General features: G+C 38.6%; 1 protein-coding gene and 2 pseudogenes across 8 annotated transcripts in view; 1 reads left to right on the forward strand and 2 right to left on the reverse strand.

Annotated features, from left to right (window-relative positions):
* Positions 1-22087, reverse strand: part of RBL2 (RB transcriptional corepressor like 2) — a 70345-nt gene that overhangs the window by 34294 nt on the left and 13964 nt on the right. For all 8 annotated transcript variants that reach the window (XR_007147277.1, XR_007147278.1, XM_047834885.1 and 5 more), the window contains 12 exons: positions 18871-19031; positions 18714-18778; positions 17891-18077; positions 13788-13954; positions 10159-10268; positions 9356-9459; positions 6509-6646; positions 5128-5292; positions 4496-4607; positions 1612-1881; positions 1144-1424; positions 877-1053 (listed from right to left, as the gene is read on the reverse strand). Coding sequence is in view for 6 of the 8 variants with exons in the window: in XM_047834885.1 (XP_047690841.1) it covers positions 877-1053; positions 1144-1424; positions 1612-1881; positions 4496-4607; positions 5128-5292; positions 6509-6646; positions 9356-9459; positions 10159-10268; positions 13788-13954; positions 17891-18077; positions 18714-18778; positions 18871-19031 (1937 nt within the window). In the remaining 2 variants the exon portion in view is untranslated. The remainder of the gene's footprint in view (positions 1-876; positions 1054-1143; positions 1425-1611; positions 1882-4495; positions 4608-5127; positions 5293-6508; positions 6647-9355; positions 9460-10158; positions 10269-13787; positions 13955-17890; positions 18078-18713; positions 18779-18870; positions 19032-22087) is intronic.
* On the reverse strand, positions 11121-13407 carry LOC125153141 (hsc70-interacting protein-like; annotated as a pseudogene).
* Positions 20438-21539, forward strand: LOC125152703 (60S ribosomal protein L5-like; annotated as a pseudogene).

Raw genomic sequence — 22087 nt, forward strand, 5'->3', positions numbered from 1 at the left:
ACAGCTAAAAAGTGGAAGCTACCCAAGGGGCCATCAATGGATGAGTGGATATACAAAATGTGGTATGTCCATATGATGGGATATTGTGCAGCCTTAAAAAGGAAGGAAGTTACAACTCATGCGATGACACAGATGAAGTCACAAAAAGACAAATATTGTACAATAGTCACAGACAGAAAGTAGAATGGTGGGTGCCAGGAGCTAGGGGGATGGGGAATAGAGAGAACCTACTTAATAAAAAAAGCAGTTTATTCTGCAGGGATAGAAATGTTTTGGAACAAGATAAAGATTGAGTGTACAATACTGGGAAAGTACTAAATGCTACTGAACTGTTCATTTAAAAATGGCTAATTTACATTATGTGAATTTCACCTCAATAAGTTATTTTGAAAAACAAAGTCTGATAACAAAAAGTGTTGACAAAAATGTAGAGAAATCAGGATGTTCTCATACTGCAGGTGGAAACATAAAATGGTGCAGTGACTCTGGAAAAACAGTCTGGCAGTTCCTCAAATGGTTAAACACAGTACGTACCCAGCAATCCACTCTTAGGTATATACCAAAGAGAAATGAAAAACGTGTCCATGCAAAAACTTGTACACAAATGTTCACAGCAGCATTATTCAAATAGCCAAAAAGTGCAAACACCCAGGTGGCCATTGATGGATAAACAAAATATCATATATTCATACAATAGAATATTTTGTAGGGATGGTTGCGCATTTCTGTAAATATACTAAAAACCACTGAGCTGTACATTTTAAATGAGCGAATATATGGTAGGTGAATTCTATCCCAATAAAACTGTTAAAAGTGTTCTGAGAGTAAGGAAGTAGCTTCTTTACTTTTCCCTCTTATACTCCAAATGGTACTCACCTTTGCCATCACATAAATAGCACACATTAACAACTGGTCCAGATGTCTGTCCATCATAAGCTCAGGACACTGAATTATGGAGAACTCAAAACAGGTCCAGATTTTTTTCCTCAGTTCATCTGAAATATCCAGTTTAGCACAAAGATCCCGAAGGCGGACACCTGCCAAGTGGTACACCTGGTAGATAAACAAAAACATTTCAAACTTTGTTTACCTAACACTTCTATTTACCAAGCTCTGCCCTGGGAAGGGTACATGAAAAATTACCTTTCTAAAGAAAAGCGATAAAGAGCTGGTCTTCCTGGGCCTAATACTGTTGCCAGTTAAAGGTGGGCCTTGTTTCTGCTGGTGTCCACCTGGGGAGATCTGCTGAATGGCCACCTGACCAGGGACTTGCAAAGTTGTTCCTGTCACCTGTGGAGAGCTCAAACTTCCAGTCAGGGCCTGAGCACTAAGGGGCTGGATGGAGCCAGTCACAGCTTGGGCCTGCCCTCCAACATTGACCTGGACTGGGAAGAATGTTATCCCTCCATTTTCATTCGCAATACCTATAATTTGTTAGGAAGAAAATGATGATGATGAAAGGTTCTCCAAGCACGGGTTTCCAATTTCTCCCCTCCCAACCTCCTTCCCCTCTCCACTCTTATCTCATATGGTCATTCCAGCCAAGTCTCAGGTAACTTTCCAATAAAGGCCACCGACAAAGAACTCAACATCCAACTCTGCCTTCCTCACCTTGTACAGGAATGGTCACTGTTTGTCCATTGTTGGCTGTGACAGTGGCTGTTGCCATGGTGACCAAAGTCTGCCCAGGAACTGGAGTGACAGAAACAGCCTCCCCTGATACATTCTGCACAGGGACAGCATTGACTAGGGGCTGTGGGGGAATGCGCCCAGGTGTCCCTCCATCAGAGGGGCTATCATTCTCGACAAATAACCGCCTTCTGGTGGAGCTGGCTGTCGGGGAGCTATATCTGTCATATAATGTGGCTGGAGATGTCATGCCTAGAGTCAAAAAAAAAAAAAATCAAACAGTTTAACTCAAGGAAACTGAGATCTGACATACATCCAACCTGTTATGTTCAAAACTAATCAGTGTTTGAAATACTTCATAAACAAACATCACAGGGGTCATATCATAGCTCTGTTCAACTAAGGAAAGTTCAACCGAACACTATTAAGAACAAAATTTAAACACAGGAATTCTTCTCTATTTGTTCCACAGTGCTCCCTCCTACATTCCACCTTCTGCTGCATCGAACCAAACTTTGCCCTCCACTGCTAGAGGGCCTTGATGATTTAGGGGCAGTTTAAAGAATTACTCTATTTTCCTAGGATACTTTTGACTATATTCAATGTTTACCTGCCACTCAAGTGCACTGTGATTTCACTGTGAAGCCACTACTCGATAAGGGGACATGATGGACTTGATATTACTGTGGTATCATCTGGGAGCATTTCCCCCAGTTTTATAAATTTTCATCTTTGTGTTTTTCCACATATAGAAAATTACTAGGACTCAATAATGTTCTTCAGCAAGAACAGATATATGTGAGTTGGATTCAAGCTTAGTTTATTTTTAAAACTTGAATGAGATGTAATTTACATACATTTTAATCACTTAAACTGTACAATTCAATGGTTTTTGGTATATTATGTTAATTCATTTCTAACAGAAATATATATAATGTATAATTTGCCATTTTAACCATTTTAAGTATACAATTCAGTGGCATTAATTACATTCACAATGTTGTGCAACCATCACCACTGTCTCTTTCTGAAGCTTCATCATCCCAAATAGAAACAAACTTGAACTATTATGGCTCAGTCTGTTGTTAAATATTCACACTAGTGGCTTAATGTTTATGCAGCAATCCCACCCTCTTCCATGTATGGCTATAAAATCTGCACATCAGTGGGTTTTTAAATTTAAAAATATATTGTAGGGAGTGCCATAAGGGGAGTGACAGGAGCAGTCCTGACAGACCATAGCTTAACATTTCAATTTCTAATGGCACAGAAGCGAACAAACTTACCAGATTTGTATTTGGAACAAAGTGCAGTTGGAAGGAATGCATTATGATCATTATCTTGTAAAGTATTAAGAAACGTCATGAAAATGGAGAAGTGGTAAGTATAAAGAAAATGAAGTTTAAAGGCAAGTCCTAACCCATAGATCAGGGAAGCAGAAAAACAGTTAAGCCATTATGATTCCTCTTCCAAAAAACAAGGAAACTTCCATAGAGATCATCCTTATTTATTGAGTATGCACTGATATAAAGTGATTCCTGATTTTATTCTTTATTATTTTTCTGTTAAAGCTTATTTATCTTGAGAGAGAGAGAGAGAAAGAGAGAGAGAGAGAGAGAGAGAGAGAGAATGTGAGCAAATGGGGGAGGGGCAGAGAGAGAGGGAGAGAGAGAATCCCAAGCAGGCTCCTGTCAGTGCAGAGCTCTAATGGGGCCTGAACTCATGAACCATGAGATCATGACCTGAGCTAAAGTCAGATGCTTAACCGACTGAGCCACCCAGGCACCCAATGATGTCTAATTTTAAAACTGATCTTTCTTCTTATCAATTATATTAAAAGGTTGACCTAGAAACAATAATATCCTTCTAATGGCATCCAAGGATTTAGAACTCTCTGAACATAAGTTTAAAGCTTGCACCTGGAAGATGTTACAAAGGACTTCCTGGTGGGTGAGTGGCTTGGTTAGTAGAGCATGCAATCTTGATCTTGGGGTTGTGAGTTCAAGCCTCACAATGGGCGAAGAAGTTACTTAAAAACCAAAAAAGCTGCCTAAATACAACCTTATGAATAGCAAAACTTCTCTTTTCTGTACTTCCTGGGCCAGCACTGCTGTCGTATTAACCAGTGTAGCACAGCTCAACTGACAAGAGTCAAAGCTGAACACACTCGGGCCATTCAGTACTTTTAACTCACTGGCTTGCCTACACCTAATTGCACCATACAGCTCTATCTTTAAGAAGCTTTGCTGTTTCTTCTGATTTTGAAAGTAATACATATTCATCTTAAAAAATTTACAGAAAGCATCTGGAATTCTATCATCCAATAATAATCATTCTTAATAGTTTGGTTTTTCCGTTTCAGCCCTTTTGTATGCTTATATATAAACACACACTTAAAATACAGTAATCACATTAATATACTGTATTCTCTTTGTAAAGCCATTCGTTATTTCATGCATCTTACTGTGTTCCTAAATATTCTTCAAGAGCATTAACTTTTAAGTGATCCATGTGGTACTATAATGCACAGAATATTATCTTCTATATAAACCCTATTAACTTCACTTGTAGTTTTACAGAATTTCAATTCCCAGATATGAGGCTCCCAAACACTCCCCCCTAGTATTTTATTTTATTTTTATTTTTAAATTTTTTTTTAGCATTTATTTTTGAGAGACAGAGACAGAATGCAAGTGGGTTAGGGGCAGAGAGAAAGGGAGACACAGAATCCGAAGCAGGCTCCAGGCTCCAAGTCGTCAGCACAGAGTCCGATGTGGGGCTCGAACTCACAGAGCTGTGAGATCATAACCTGAACCGACCAACTGAGCCACCCAGGCACCCCTCTCCCCTAGTATTTTAAACTTACTTCTTCCAAGTCCTCCAGTATCAGCACGAACTTCACTCACCCTTCTGGGAGTCAAAGGAGAGCCAGTGATACAAATATCATCTGCTCTTTCCAGGTTCTGAGGTGGCATAACCTATAAAGAATTATATGCACAGAATATCATTATTCAAAAAAGCATTTTAATAAGAATACAGTAACAATCTGAGGCAAAAGAAAACTTGGCTCATCAGTTATTCAACCTAAATAAAATCAGTTGTCTTTTTCATTTTCATACTGAAGTGGACAAAAATTCTGGCAGGCTTAAAAAATTCAAAACTAATAACAATACTAAATACGAATCCATCTTCATTACCAATTTAGAGAATTAGAATATCAATCACTCTAATGTACAGAAAATTAAGAGAGAATACTGCATTCTTACTCTGTCACTGAAACCTTGGCACAATCACAAATTATTTCTGAGTCATAGAGCTTTAGAGGTTTCTTCTTAGATACAGGGGTGACTATACCATATCAAACCTAAATGCCACCCTCCCACTTCCCATAAATAAGAAAGACATTAAGTTTAATTGCTCTAGGTGAAACAGGAATATAAATAGACTAGATACTGATATCCTTTTCTTCTAGAAAGATGCGAAGGTATTTTCACAAACCTCTTCGCAAGTCGGAACCCTGTTTTCATTGTCTCGAATTCTGTCCCAGAGTGGAGACTCTGGTTTCCATGCCAAATGATCCAAGATCTGTTCTTCAATCTGATTAAGGTGTTTTACCACCTCTCTACAAAGACCATCTTCAGCTCTAATGAATACTTCTATCACCTGAAATAACAAAAAATGTTCTGGTTTAATAATTTTTTTCACCACAAACTTAAGTGTGAAGTAAAATGGATATATTTATTCAGATGCTGCTTTATACATGTTTATAGATACATTAATTCATCAAAATTCGAAGCCTAAAGAATAGTACTATTTTGAAATAGCTGGTCTTCCTTTCACTGTCTTTATAAATAATTATTATATAAAATGCATGCGGGAATTATATAAAATCTTTGGTATAACAGTATATTTTAAACAATTTTCTAAGAAAAAAGATGCCTATTTATTGAAGTTGAAAAATACTACTCTCAAAACTTCATGTTTAAAAACTCTAGGGCTGGCTGGCTGGCTCAGTCGTAGACCATCTGACTCTTGATCTCAGGGTTATGAGTTCGAGCCCCACGTTGAGTGGTAGAGATTACTTAAAAAAATAACCAAATAAAAACTCTAAACATTCAATCCACACCATTATAAAAGCTGATTTTGACTACTACATTAGAAAGAATTAAGATAAATTCATATACTGAATCAGTATTAAGACAGAAACAAGTACCAAATCAATGCTATCACTCTGCACCTCTATATAACATGTGAATGATAATTTTTATTTTCTTCTGAAGGACACTTTCATTGTTATTTCCATAAAATAAAAAAGGTTGCTATATAAGATTAGCTACTGATATGTTTGCCACTTTTTTTGAAGGCTACTTAGCTAATAAAATGAAAGCGTTCTAAAAGCTTTTATCAGATAAAAGGAAGAATCAAATGAAGGTTTTGCCCAAAAACAAGTCTTCATACCATCTTAAAAGAATTTAAATAGCTCTTAAGACTGTTCTATTTCTTCTCTCCAAATAGAGCAGAACTTACTAAATATGTAATTAAAAAGAGAAGAGAAAGGAGTGCCTGGATGGCTCAGTCAGTTGAGTGCTGCACTCTTGACTTTAGCTCAGGTCATGGTCCCAGGATTGTGGGATTGAGCCCTGGGTCAGGCTCCATGCTGAGCATGGAACCTACTTAAGATTCTCCCTCTCTCTCTCTGTCTGTCCCTCTCTCTCCCTCTACCGCTCTCCCCTGCTTAAACTCCCTCTCAAAAAATTGAAAAAAAAAAAAAAAGAAAAGAGAAGAAATGTACGTAGGTAGCAAAATGAATTAGCTGCTGAACAACAGGAAGTTCATCTCATCTATAATTTCTTCATAAGTGTCAGATTTTTTTAAATACCTTATAAAAATGATAAAGTGGCACATCAAATATTTCAGTAATAAATGGAAAATTCCCAGGAGGCTTATAAGAAAAAGTGACGACCTCAAGGCAGCAGGCCAAAAGTGATCTATGGAATGCATCTTGTTCCAGAATGCCCTACAAAACAAAGTTATTAACATTTAGAAACATAAGCCTACTCTAACAAGACATTTCTTCCCCAGTCAAGTTAAATAAAAATACCAAAGCATGTCATTTTTTGAGTTAGTGAGAAGTATGTGCTTAACTTCCTTATAAAACGTTTCTTAACTTTATAAATAAGACCATGTTTTAGCAAAAACAAGTATTAAAAGAATGTATATGAACTTTTAAAAATCTTACATATTGTAAAATATAGGTAATAAAAAATTACATCCCTAATAAAAATATACATACACCCTGCTGCTTAGAGGAATAATAATATGGAAAGATGTTACAAAACAGTATTTATAGTTAGAGGCCACTCTCATAAAAGGACAGCTAGAAGGAAGGGAGGTGACTGGCTAGATCGTCATGGACCAAAAGTCAACACGTTTATCTCAGGACACATAATCACATTTTCCTTTTTGTTTTTGCTTATTAATTTTCCAACCCTATACATAAACATTTACTATTTTTGAATTAAAAAGTTATTTAGACACCAAAAACATAAGTAACAGGAGAAAAAAACAGATAAACTGGCCTTCATCAAAATTAAAATCTTTTGGGGGTGACTGTGTGGTTCAATTGGTTGAGCATCCAACCTCAGCTCAGATCATGATCTCATGGTTCATGAGTTGGAGCCCCACGTTGGGCTCTGTGCTAACAGCATGGAGCCTGGAACCTGCTTCAGATTCTGTGTCTCCCTCTCCCTCTCTACCACTCCCCTGCTTGTGCACACTCACTCGCTCTCTCAAAAATAAACATTTTTAAAAATATTAAAACCTTTTTTGTATCAAAGGACACCATCAATGAAGTAAAAACACAACCCACAGAACGGGAGAAAATATTTGCAAATCGTGTATCTGATAAGGGATTAATATCCAGACTATATAAAGAACTCCTACAACTTGACAAAAGGCAGACAATACTACTGAATATTATGGATAATATTCTAAATATTATTTAGTCTTAAAAAGGAATAAAGTTCTGACACATATTAAAACATGGATGAACCTTGAAAACATGATGCCAAGTAAAATAAATGAGACACAAAAGAATAAATATTGTATGATTATACCTAGAATAGGTAAATTCGTGGAGACAAAGTAGAGATTACCAGGAGCTGGAGAGAGAAGTGAATGGGGAGTCACTGTTTAATGGGTACAGACTTCCAGTTTGGAATAATGAAAAAGTTTTAAAGATGGCTAGTGGTAAGGGTTGCATAACACCATGAATGTACTTAATGCTGTTGAATTATACATTTAAAAATGCTTAAAATGTTAAATGTTATGTATATTTTACAATAAAAAAGTTGTTTTAATAAGTTTCTTAAGGGGCGCCTGGGTGGCGCAGTTGGTTAAGCGTCCGACTTCAGCCAGGTCACGATCTCGCGGTCCGTGAGTTCGAGCCCCGCGTCGGGCTCTGGGGCTGATGGCTCAGAGCCTGGAGCCTGTTTCCGATTTTCTGTCTCCCTCTCTCTCTAACCCTCCCCCGTTCATGCTCTGTCTCTCTCTGTCCCAAAAATAAATAAACGTTGAAAAAAAAAAATTAAAAAAAAAAAAAAAATAAGTTTCTTAAGTGAGTATACATGTATCCAATAATTATTATCACCCCCTAAACTGCAGCTATGTTTTATACACCCTTCTGTATATTTCAAAGTTTAAAACTCTGTCATTAACAACTTTTAAATTCCAACAGTCATAATTTTACATATAAAAAAGAAATGTAAATAGTTACAAGAAATCAGAACAATTATCAATTTTAAAATTTTCCTAAAATGTTACTTTAAAAAATAGTTTTTAGGGCGCCTGGGTGGCTCAGTCAGTTGAGTGTCCAACTCTTGATGTTGGTTCAGGTCATGATCTCAAGGTTTGTGAGATGGAGCCCTGCCTCAGGCTCTGCACTGATAATGCAGAGCCTGCCTGGGATTCTCTCTCTTCCTCTCTCTCTGCCCCTTCTGCTCTCTCTCCCTCAAAATAAATAAATACTTTATGGAAAAAAAAAAAGTTTTTAAAAATTTTTATTGATGTCATTTAAATAAATACCACTTATTTCAAAATCAATTTATATTTGGCTAGTAAAATCTACAAAAAGTAATCACCTTCATCAAAGAGCACTGGTTGAATGTTGATGCTAAAGTCCTATCGAGTCAACACTCAACTTATTCTTGCTACACAAGGCATGTATTCTAAAAACTCAATTCAGGTTAAGTCTGAATGTTTCGATCCTTTTTTAAAAATGTTTATTTATTTACTGGGGAATAGGGGCAGAGAGAGAGAGAGAGAGAGAGAGAGAGAGAGAGAGAGAGAGAATCCCAAGCAGGCTCCCCACTGTCAGCCCAGAGGTTAACACAGCGTTCAAACCCACGAACTGTGAAATCATGAGCTGAGCCAAAATCAATAGTCGGGACGCTTAACTGACTGAGCCACCCAGAAGCTCCTGAATGTTTTAATCCTTGACTACAGAGTCTTACGGCCCATAGAAACCATGAGTTATAGCACATGGCCTGCTGCACTGAGAAACACTAAGTGGGGTAAGGAGACTCAGAACACAAGTTTCCTTAGGTGCCAATCACTCCCTCAGAGCCATGGTTTTGTCTTTGTTTTGTTTAGTTTGGGTTCTGTATGGGTAGGGCCAAAAGGGAATTAAATTTTATTGTGCTGATCAATACACTGGTCATTTACTCACAGATAAATCCATGTCTCCCAGTCTTTTCTGTTCCTGCTCAATAACTGATTCTAATACTTTATAGTAGAGCATTTCTGCAAAACGAAAATGTTTGCTGGCAATTTCTGCATAAATAATAAAAGAAACAGTCACATGCTAAGAAATTATTGTAGAAAGTGAGAGTTTATCCCATCCCCTGCCCACGAAATAAAATATAAAAACCAACCAATTACTTCATATACATGCACTTCTTACACCTGCTGTTCCCATCATTCCTAAGATTTCTTAATTTTCTTCATGGTAACCATACTAACGCTCAAAATTTTCTAAAATTATGAAATGAAATTTGCACTGAGAAAACTGTAATAGCATTCCATTAAGAGTCATATTTTTTTTTTGTAAGTTTGAATTGAACAGCTGTATGCTAGGAGGTATACAATTGGTTTGCTATTCTACTCATACTTGGTTCTAATTCATAACATCAAACAACTTCTAGAACAGGTCTGAGCATGAAACAGTTATATCTTCTGAACTTATTCTTAGTATTTTAAAGAATCACTATACTTCTATATTTAATAGTATCTAGTCTACAAGTGAAACTAAAGATTTTGCAAACAAAGTACCAGAAGTCCAACCAGTCTAAAATTTCTCTTATGGAGAAAGGCCCAGAAACTACTTGGTTGACAAAAAAAAATTGGATATCCATATCTCAAACCTCAATCTAAAGTCATAAATCTTTTCTTCATCTTTCTGATTTAGTTACCAAGAAAGGACGCTGTAGTTAAACTTCAAAAATGAACAATACAGACAATATTAAGCTGTACCTTTAGTTGAATTACTGAAATCCTCATCTGGCTGGGAATGCTGAGAATATATTTCATACATTTCTTTCAATCTGTTGGCAATAGCCTGTGTTGGATCCCTGGAACATGTCCTAAAATTTAAAAAAAAATTTTTTTAATTAAAAAAAAAAAAAGTATCCAACTTAAAGGTCTTGCTGAGTCACAAATAAACTGTGTGTAATTCTGTAGTTTTACTAACCTATAAATATAAAATACTTTGAACAGAAACTACACCTCCCAAAGTATTCTAGGAGATGCCATACTTCCTTATCGCAGGTGCTGGTCCTACTGTTTTGCATGAAAAAAATGTATCTTGTGTGGAGCTGCATGCAGTTAAATTTAGCATTCTTGACTGGCCCCCATCTACCCTACACATCTGAAATCACTGGTAACAAACAAAACTGCCTTCAGTTGTTTCCTCAGAGGGCAATACAAGTCCCATTAGGAACTCCTGGAAGAAAACAGAATGAAGGGGTGTATAAACTATACTACAGACTCATAGAAACCATTACTGGCACTTTTCATTTTTTCCTCCAAAGCTAGGTGTATTTCATTGATTTTTTTTTTTTTAACTTGAAAGGCAATACATATTCAATGCAGAAGCAGTAAACAAATTATCAGCAGTTGTTAACAACTATGTTTCTTTTTGTTGTTGTTGTTAGGAATTAACATATCCTTTTAAAACTTGTTTTTAAATATGTTTAAGGCGTAAAATTCCTAGTAGGGATTCCTAGTAATTGCTACTAGGAAAACCCCACCTGAATAAATACCCAGTGGCAAACCACTATAAAATGTTTTGGTTGCATGTGGGGCAGAGGGGTAGAGACCATCTTCATAGCACCCCAGCTCCACGAGGTCAGTACACAGGTCTGTACTACTGTGACGCCCATGAGGTGATCTAAGTTGCATTTCCTTCAGCAAGGGTTTTACTTGTCAGAAAGGCATTATGCTTGACCTCCAAATTTGACAATTTACCGAGGAGATTCATAACCTTTGGGTTGCTCTGATATCTGACACATTTGCTGGATTCTGGGCCATATCCTGGAAGGCCACCGGAGCTTCTGGATCCTGCACGGCTGTAAGAACCTTTGGATCACTATGAACTTCACTGAGCCCAGGCATTCCTGCCATTCCAGGCTTGCCCCCAGGAAAGCACCTAGAAAAGAGCCAGTTTGAGCTTCTGTCATCTAGCTTCTTCCTCTCTCCAGGTTCTCTCGTGTTCTTCCCAAGCCTTCTCAACCCTACTTTCTATTCTTTCTTTGATCTCTCGCTCTTCGTGTTTTCACTCTCCACTTTTTCACTCATACCTTCTCTGATGTTTGGCAATTTTCTGGGCCCTCACTGATCTTCTCTCAGCATCGCACTAACATCTTCATCATAGTCCAGTTTACTAGCAAGGGCAAGGTCACGTGCTGCTTCTTCTCAATGGCCCAGAAGTCTGGGCTTTCCCATGCCACTTGTAATGCTGAGCTGAGTCAGGATTTATTTCCATAGCTCTGTCACAGTCTTGGATGGCAGTGTTTGGCATCTGTAATTTAATGAAGACACTGGCTTTCCTGGCACACAGAATGGCCAAGCGAGGATTCAGCTTGATGGCATCTGGGTACAAATCAATGGCCTTTTGCAACTCATCATCATTTAGGGCATCCAATGACAGCCACTATTTCATCATTTGCTGGATCCATCATTTCCCCACTCATCTCTATATTTTCATCTCCCATTTCTTGAGGGGCATTGTTATCTGGTTGAATCACACCTTCACTGTCAATTTCTAGACCACTTTCCTTGCTTGATGGTTCATCTGTCTTATGTTTTCCTCCACCTTCTTACTAGCTGTTTTTTCTTCACTGTAGCAGGTGGTATTTAAGCCGCCACGCTCACCACCCATTCTCAGGAAGTGCATTTCCTTGGTGTGCAGAACACTCAGGTCCTGCTTACACATTTTCATGAAGGCCTGAAGTTCGTTCACTTTGCGGGGGGTCCATAGGCCAGAGGCTGTGGCCCGGTCCAATTCCAGGTGTGGGTGCTATGTAGAAGCAACTATGCTTTTATTTTGATCACAAATATAAATATTCATTGTAAAATTGTAGCAAGTTTAGAAAATTCTAAAGAAAATAAAAATCAGTTATAATCCTGCTAGAGGTAGCTACTGACTATCATACACAAACAGAATTTTATTTATGAACACACTCACAGGTACCTTTTTACAGAAAATAGGAGTCTTTGGTTTTACTTAGCGTTTACTGGAAATATTCAACCCCACTAATGGTGTCTAAGATTAAAGAAGCTCCTACACCTGGAAAGACGCTATAAAGTCAGCCTTCTAAAATGTATTTATAAAATGCTTCTGTATTCTAGGCCAACAAGGTCCATCTGTGGAAGAGGCCATATAGACTCAGCCTGTTGGGTATTAATCACAGTCAAGTTATGAATAAAGCAGACTTCATGAAAATGTGAAGGGAAATTAGTCAACCTTGGTATTTAATAAGTCTAGCTGTGAGTAGGAAATTACTAGTGTATACTGGGCCTCCTTATACTATACCACCAGAAATAAAATAGGCTCCTATAGGATCTATGTCATCAAATCTGATACTTTTTAGGACACAGGGGCCTTGGAGGTAGTATTTTCAAATAAACTTGCAAAAAAATGTGCACAGGTAATAAATTCCAGTCTATCAGGCTTTTCACTAGGGCTCACTGATATTTCTACCAGTCTCTGGCAGATCAAAGGACTAAAAGCAGTTAACTTCCTTTTCACACTAAGGGTATTTTACACAACTTACAAAAGTTATGGTGGTCTGACACTGATTATGAATGTAACTGTTTTATCTTTTAAAATCTGACCTACCCCTCAGAAATTTGCTCAGGTCCAATCTTCTTCATGAAGTCCTTTGACAACTGCTATTTTTATTGATCCCCGCCCCCCGCCCCCCCACCCTGCTTCCTGAAATCTTAAGATAGAACATTAGGTAACAGTTTGGTGCCTTATTCTACAGTGTCTAGTGTTGTTAATTACTGTCTCCTCTACTACACAGAAGAAATCTGAGTGCTACGGACTGAATATTTGTGCTCCGCCTCCAAATTCCTATGTTGAAACCTAATGCCCAATGTGATGGTGTTTGCCTGTGGGGCATGTGGGAGCTGATCAGGTCATGAAAGTGGAGCCCTCATGAATGGGATTAGTGCCCTTATAAAAGAGGCCCTAGAGAGCTTCCTTGCCTCCTCGCTCATTGTGAGGACAGCAAAAAGACAGCTGTCTATGAACCAGGAAGCAGTTCTCACCAGACACTGAATCTCGGAACCTTGATCTTGGACTTCCAGCCTCTAGAACTGTAAGAAATTAATTACTGTTGTTTATAAGCCACCAGTCTATGGTATTCTGTGATAACAGCTGGAACACACTGAGATACTGAGGAACACACTGAGGAAAAATGATCACCAACATAGACGGTGACCTATGTCCTCTACAGACTAATAACACGTCTGAGCATGCAACTGGTATAAAATTAATAATGGGTGAATTAAGCCACTAAAAAGTAAAAAAAAAAAAAATTTTAAATAGAAAATGGTCAACAATCAAATCTTAGAAGGCAAGAAAGGCTCAAACCCACCTTAGAATCTGTTCCAATTTCTCACTTGGAGCATTCTTGAGGCCTGTGAGCATGGTGTGAAGACGACTCAAGCTGTGTGTTGCTGTAGAAACTGGGGTCACACAAGGGCTGTTATCCTTAACGTACCTCACACCAGTCAGTGGTGTGGAGATCCTAAGTGCTTTAGACTAAATGGGGGCGGGGGGGGGGGGGGGGGAAGAAGACTATTTTAGATTAGAATGACTTTCAGTTACTTCACAAATGAGAATTCAAACCAATCAGACTTCATCAATAAATTTTAATGATTCAAATATCTCCATTCTTGGAATCTGAACATAACACCACTAGGAGCCACCACCCTCCATGTGAAGACGTGTGAAAGGACAATTTGTATTTTAGCCAACTAGAAAGTCTGTCTCTTAAAAATTAAACCCTAAGACAAGGCATACTTCCCGTACTTCCCTGTCATCCCTACTTTAGGCCTAAACCTGAAGGCACAAACAAGGAATATACAGTAAAGAGCATCGCTGAGAAACAGAATTTCACAGCTGCCACCCACCACTTTTTTGTAACTACTCAAAGATTGACAAAGGAAAGCTGTGAACTAACCCTGGCCCAAATGAATTCCATGATTTAACGAAAGTCCATCTAAATCATCAGATCTGCTTCAGAGACATGGAACAAAACAAACATTCCTAGATGCGAAAACAGCCTGACACAGAATAGCCTTCAGTCTTCTTGCCCCTCCTTTACCTATAGTTACTAGAATCTATCAGTTCCCCCCCCACTCAAGTCTACAGATCTTCAGGGAAATAAATTTAAGTCAACATTCCTGAATATAAATATGAAAAAGATAGGACTTAATATCTGAGAATTTAAGCATGACTACATATGCTAATAAAACATCTTTTCTATTTCTTCTAATAAACTCTGAAAGGTTAAGAGAGCTTAAGAGTGTCTTTTATTTTATTATTTTTTTAATGTTTATTTATTTATTTTGAGAGAGAGACAGACAGACAGAGAGAGAGAGAGAGAGAGAGAGAGAGAGAGAGCGCAAGCAGGGGAGGGGCAGAGAGAGAGGGAGACAGAGAATCTCAAGCAAGCTCTGCACCGTCAGCACAGAGCCCAATGCAGGGCTCAAACTCAGGAACCATGAGATCATGACCAGAGCTGAAACCAAGAGCCAGACACTTTAACCAACTAAGCCATCCAGGTGCCCCAGGGGTGTTTTTTAATATTCAAGATAAACTGTGTTTCCCCACATAGCTAAGTATATTAATTCTAGAGATAGCTATAAAAACACCTAGCAAAATTTTTACCTGGCAAAACAGACTACTCAAGTTTAAGGAGATACAGATATGCAGAGGAATTTGCCAGACAGATACAACTCTACACATACAGATATAAATCTATATGTTTTCTGTGACTTAAACAGGAGAGAGCCAAGACTTCCACTTGGTTTCAAAGAAATTAATTCTACAATTTTTTTAGGTCAATGAGACAATCTGGGTGGATTAACTTCATTCAGAAGACTATTCCCTGCTCTACACGGCTTCTCCTACAGCCAGCTTCTTCCCTGTATATAAACCAGTGCTTTGCTGGGAGGGAAAAACACCTTGCACGTGCACAGCAAAAGCAACAGCAGCATCTCCCACTGCCCACAGACATCAATGCTTCCACACAGGGAACGCGGTATGACTGCCACAAACAGCTTTCTGCCCACAGTTCTCAAGGTCAGCATACAGCTTCTCGGCAGCACTGTTTAGCTCTTGGCTTAAAGCTTCCCGGGCATTCTGATCAAGAGGAGTCTTTCTCTGACTCAGGTATAAATATTGCTATTTTTGAAACTTGAGAACTTTCCTTCTCCAAGTAAACACTTCTAAACTTTGGAGTGCCCCAGAGCTCTGTCCTTAGACCTCTCCCATTCTCTATCAACTCACACAGTCACTCTTCATGGCTTTAAAAGCCATCTATATCCTGATGTCTCCAGAGTAGACACACACAGCCCTAACTTCTGCTATGAACACCAATCTTGTACATCCAAACTGCCGACTCCACTTGTCTACGAGGATGCCTAAAAAGGTATCTCAAATAACATACCATCATAACCCCATCTCTGAGTTTTTTCCCTGAATAAATGTCAATAATAAATGTTCATGGAATGCCTACTATGTGCCAGGCACTGAACACAGCACTGGTCACAGCCCTCATGAAGTTTATGTTTTAATGCAGGAGACCCATAACAAACAATTCTTTTTTCCCATCTTTGTATTTATCTATCTACTTACTGTCAGACAAACAATTCTTTCTACCCACCCACTTACCTTAAGACAGTGACAAATACTAAGAGGAACACTAATCACAGAGTAAAAGGGGAAGGAAGTGCTGAAGGTTGGGGAGGATGTCAGTGGTTATCATTCTATGCAGTGGTCAGTCTATCAGAGACCTGAATGTAGTGAGGAAATAAACCACATGAATATCCTGAAGAAACATGTTCTAGGCAGAGAAAACAGCAAGAGCAAAGGCTTTGAGTTGGGGTATGCTCGGCATATCTGAAGAAGGAGAACACAGGTTAATGTGACGAGCACAATGGGTGAGGAGGAGAGTGGTAGGAGATGAATTCAGAGAGGCAGCGGGCTACATCACTAAAGACCTCAGAGGCCTTTGGAAGAACTTCAGCTTTTATACCATTTATGCAACTGCAGTCATCGCCATTATCTTTCTCTCACACCCTGGATCCAAGCCAGCAGGAAATCCTGTGGGTCCTGTCTCCAAAACACTGCCCCAATACCACCATTGCTCTGATCCAAACCACCATGAGCTATCACCAGAACCAGTGCTACAGCCTCTTAATTCCCTACTTCTACCCTGGCCCCTGCCAAACACCCCCTACAAGACCTTGAAAAATGCAGATCAAACTAATTCAGTCACTGTTTTCCATAACACCTTCCTAATGGCTTTCCTATCAGAGCAAAAGCAAACATTCTTACCAGAGCTTCCAAAGCCTTACAAGGTCTGCCCTGCCCTCACCCCCACCTCACTTTTCAACCACTCTCTCACTCACTTCCTACCACAGTGCTCTCTCATCATTCCTCCAAAAAGCCAGTCGAGCTCCTACCACAAGCCTTGGCACATGCTATTCTCTGGGCTTCAAACACATTCCTCGGCTAGTCACATGATTTGCTTCCTCACTTCACGTCTCTGTTGATGTTACCCCCTCGGAGATGTCTTTCCTCACCGCCCTATCTATAGCAGCCCAAGGCCCACCGTTCTCCCTTCTCCCCCACGCTCTGAACTACTACCTTATTTGACTTCTCTTTATACACTATCATCCGACGTCCAATATATTCACTTGTTTGGTTATCTATTGTCCATCTCCCCACACTGAAATATAAAACAAGGTATTCATGGCTATTGTGTTCACTGCTGTATCACCAGTATGCAGGACACAATCTGGCGTGTGAAATACCTTTAGAATATTTACTGAATGAATAAGCAAACCAGGCTTAAGTCTGGTCTTACAGGTGAGTTACCCCTTGGAAATATACACACTGCTTTTGGAAGCACTTGTCAGAAGCTGTGTATTTTCTGTGAACATCACACAATAGAAGAGAAACTCTTAGTCTCCATCATCCTAACTGTATGCATGAAATAACACCTGAAATTCAATGATCCTGAATGTCAATTTAACGGAATTTTCCTAAAGACTACAGATGATCAGTTTCTCTAGTGTCTAGATGAAGGTACCATTCAGGTCAACTGACATTTTCTAAAATGCTTACTACGTTCAATATGTAAAGACTGTATATTACTGGCCCATTTTTTTTTAAAAAACCGACAGTTATATCAGCATGATACATTCATTTAAATTTATATCAAAGGCTCTTCCTCTCACATCCAACCAAAAACTCGGAAAGTTGATGTTAACAAAAATTAAGTCAGTAAAGACAGAGACCATTTTTTCAATTAAGTAGGACAAGAATTTCCCTTTTCATACTGGAAGAAGTACAACACACACACACACACACACACACACACACACACACACACACACAAACACACACAATTACCACAATAACACAGAGACTCCGGTATGTCTGCTTTCCTGGCACTGGCCAGCTCACCTTGTCGAAATGCTGCTGGAGGATGGCTTTCATCTGCACCCGGTCAGCAGCCTCTGCTCCCGAACCAGTGTTCAGACACCGTGACAGAGTCCCAATTTCCTCTTCAGCATCCTCTCCAAGAAATATCCTTTCATCTAAATTCCCAACAGATAAAACATACTCCTCATAGGCCTTATTGATGGCTTTACTATAGGAAAAAAAAAAAAGACAGGCAAAATGTACACTCACAGGAGTGCCGTTTCTGTTAGTATTTTAAGCCACCTAATTAGGTCATTTTTTTATTTACTCCAAGTTCTAATAATTTTGTGAAAGTTAAATTTCAGATCACAGTTACTTACATCTGAGCTGTATAAAATGCAAGCTTGCTACACTAGGCTCACCCGTCATACAGCAAGTGTGTCTTGCTGACAGTATTTTGGCGGGGATTGGAGGGGAGGAACCCTCTACCGATCTACCTGGGAGGTGCAGTTTCTGGTGAGATGCTTAATTATCTTTCCCAGTTGCTCTAGGCACCTTTGAAGACCTCGCTACTTCTACATCATCATTTGAACCCATACAGTTCCCAAAGAACTTCTTTTATCTCAAAAATTATGATCCAAAAGCTTAACTATTAAAACTTTAAAGAACAGCCATACAATTTCCAATACATTTTAACCTGTGTGCTTACAGTAACAGCTGACACAACTTTTGATTGCTTTCTGATGTTCTCCCACAAAATATATTCTAAGTTTCCAGGGTACAAACAATAAAGACACTAAACTCTGAGGTTTCCTAAGCACATAGTTTACAAAATATTAAAATGGCTGATAATACAAATACTCACAAACTCTCTGCAAAGTTCCCAGGTTCTAAAAACCCTGTAAGATTTTCTTCTTTTCCCTTAAGGAGCTATGATGAAAGAAAAGATCCTTAAGTCATCATATTAAAATAAATCTTTCCACAGAAAATATTTTCACATTACTTCTTTACTACTTACAAACCTTTTTTTCATAAAGTTTCCTAATATAGGGTTTCCAGAAATGTTCCTTTATTCCCTTTGCTTCCAAAACGAGGCCATCATGTAAGGAACAGAGTTTCTCAATGACACAAGGCGGGTCCGAGGAAGGTTTAGAATCCTTAGCATGAAAATCCTCTGACAGGCCTATAATGAACAGAATCACAGAACAGAGAGATCAGGTAGCATTCAATAAATCAAACTGTAATAAACCAAAATACAAATAATCTAATCAGCCTATGAGTTAGTGTATAAGCACATAGGAAAGAGTGTAGAGGGGCATAATTTGACTCTAAATATACCTCTAAGATAGCAAAGACAAAAGAAAACATAGGCAGTAATCTCTTCAATATCATCCTCTTCAATATCATTCAATATTGAATGTTGCTATCATTCAATAGCAACATATTTATGGCTATGTCTCCTCAGGCAAGGGAGACAAAGACAAAATCAACTACTGGGATTATACCAAAATAAAAAGCTTTTGCACAGCAAAGGAAACCATCAACAAAACAAAAAGGCAACCTAATGAATGGGAGAAGATATATGCAAATGATTTATCCAATAAGGGGCTAATATTCAAAATATATAAAGAATTTATACAACACAACACCAAAAAAATCCAAGCAGTTCAATAAAAAAATGAGCAGAGGACCTTAATAGACATTTTCCCAAAGAAGACATCTAGATGTCCAACAGACACATGAAAAGAAGCTCAACATCACTAATCACCAGGGAAATGCAAATCAAAACCATGAGATATGACCTCATACCAGTCAGAATGGCCATTATCAATCAAAAAGACAAGAAATAACAAGCATTAGGGAGGATGTGGAGAAAAGGGAATCCTCATACACTATGGGTGGGATGGTAAATTGGTGCAACAACTTTGGAAAAGTGTGGCATTTCCTCCAAAAATTTACAACAGAAATACCATATGATCCCATAATTCCACTGGGTATTTACCCAAAGAAAATGAAAACACTGATTGGAAACACTTGCACACCACCATGTTTACTGCAGCATTATTTACAATAGCCAAGATATGGAAGCAACCCAAGTGTCCATCAATATATGAATAGACCTCTCTCTCATTTTCTCATATTCCCTTTCTCTCTCTCTCTGTCTCTCTCTGTCTCTCTCTCTCTCTCTCACACAGACACACAGACACACAGACACACACACACAGGAATACTATTCAGCCATAAAAAAAAAAAATGAAATCTTGCCATTTACAACAACATGGATGGACTTAGATGGTATTATGCCAGGTGAAGTAAGTCAAACAGTTGATAGATACCATATGATTTCACTTACATGTGAAATTTAAAAAGCAAATGAAAAAAAACCAGACTCTTAAGTATGGAAAACAAACTGGTGGTTGCCAGGGGAGAGGTGGATGGGGGAATGGGCAATATGGATAAAAGGGATTAAGAGGTACAAACTTCCAATTATAAAATAGTAAGTTGCCACCCCACCCCGCCCCCCCAATGGAGTATTTCTGGGCCTGCTTGTCTGTGGTGAGCCATGGACGCCAGTCTCTGTTCTACAGGATGGGGTTTGTTAAGTTTGTCAAGAATAAGGCTTGCATCAAGAGATACCAAGTGAAATTTAGAAGAAGACAAGAGGGCAAAACTAATTACTATGCTTGGGAACGCTTGGTAATTCAGGATAAAAATAAGTAGAACACATCTAAATACAGGATGATAGTCCAGAGAGAGACCAGAGAGATCACCTGTCAGACTGCTAATGCCCGTACAGAGGAAATGCGACGGTTTGTGCAGCGCGTGCTTATGAACTCCCAAAGAGAGGTGTGATGGCTGGCGTGACAAATTATGCTGCAGCGTACTGTAGCAGGCCTGGACAAGATCTAAGAAGGCCAAGTGGAGGTGACAGGGGATGAATACTGTGGAAAGCACTGAGGGTCAACCTGGTACCTTCACCTACTATTTGGATGCAACCACTCCTCAAAATAAAGTTTTGGGGGCCCTCAAGAGAGCGGTAGATGGTGCCTTCTCTGTCCCTAATGGTACCAAATGATTCCCTGGTTATGATTTGGAAAGCGAGTAATTGAGTGCAGAAGGACACGGGCAGTACATCATGGGTCAAAAAGTTGCAGATTGTATGCATTACCTAATGGAAGAAGATGAAGACGCTTACAAGAAACAATTCTCTTAATACATAGAGAACAAAGTATCTCCAGGGGGCACCTGGGTGGCTCAGCTGGTTAAGTGTCCAACTTCGGCTCAGGTCATGATCTCACAGCCCATGAGTTCAAGCCCCACGTCAGGCTCTGCTCTGACAGCTTGGAGCCTGGAGCCCGCTTCGGATTCTGTGTCTCCCTTTCTCTCTGCCCCTACCCTGTTTGCACCTCTGTCTCTCTCCTTCTCTCTCAAAAGTAAATAAAAATTTTTAAAAATTAAAAAAAAAAAAAAATGAACAAAATAACTCCAGACATGGTGGAGGAGATGTGTAAAGCTCACAGCTCACACTGCTCTAGGAGAGAATCCAGTCTAGAAGAAGAAGCCTAAGAAAGAAGTTAAAAAGAGGTGGAACTATCCCAAAATGTCTCTTGCCCAGAAGAAAGATTGGGCAGCTCAGAAGAAGGCAAGCTTCTTTAGAGCTCAGGAGTGGGCCACTGAGAGCTAAATCAAACCACAATTTTTATGAAGATTTTTCAGACAAAGACAATAACAAACTTATCGACCAAGTAGCTAACATAAATAAATAAATTAAAATAAAATAAAATACATAAGGCAAGGAGATGAAAAGTACAACGTAAGGAACATAGTTAATAGTATTGTCATAACACTGCATGGCGACAGATGGTGACTACACTTACTGTGGTGAGCGCTGAGTAATGTACAGAGTCGTCAACTCACTATGTTGCACACTTGAGACTAATATGACACTGTATGTTAATTATACTTAAATAAAATAAATATACAGCAAATACAGATAAAGTACATCACTACTCAAAAGATTTCGGTTAATTATTTATCTGGAAATAAAGAAAAAAAAGCTGAGGTAACAATTTTAGTATACTGCAATGAGATCTAAAAAACATAAAAAAATAAAACTTTGCAAATAAGTCTGACATTCAAATAAAAAATACAACTTTGAAAAAAATTACTATTCAAAGTATATACTGTTTATATATTTCCATTTCATCATACTGGATGTAGGTAACATATTGATTTACA

This window comes from Prionailurus viverrinus, chromosome E2, assembly GCF_022837055.1.
Source record: "Prionailurus viverrinus isolate Anna chromosome E2, UM_Priviv_1.0, whole genome shotgun sequence".
Classification (NCBI taxonomy): Eukaryota; Metazoa; Chordata; class Mammalia; order Carnivora; family Felidae; genus Prionailurus; species Prionailurus viverrinus.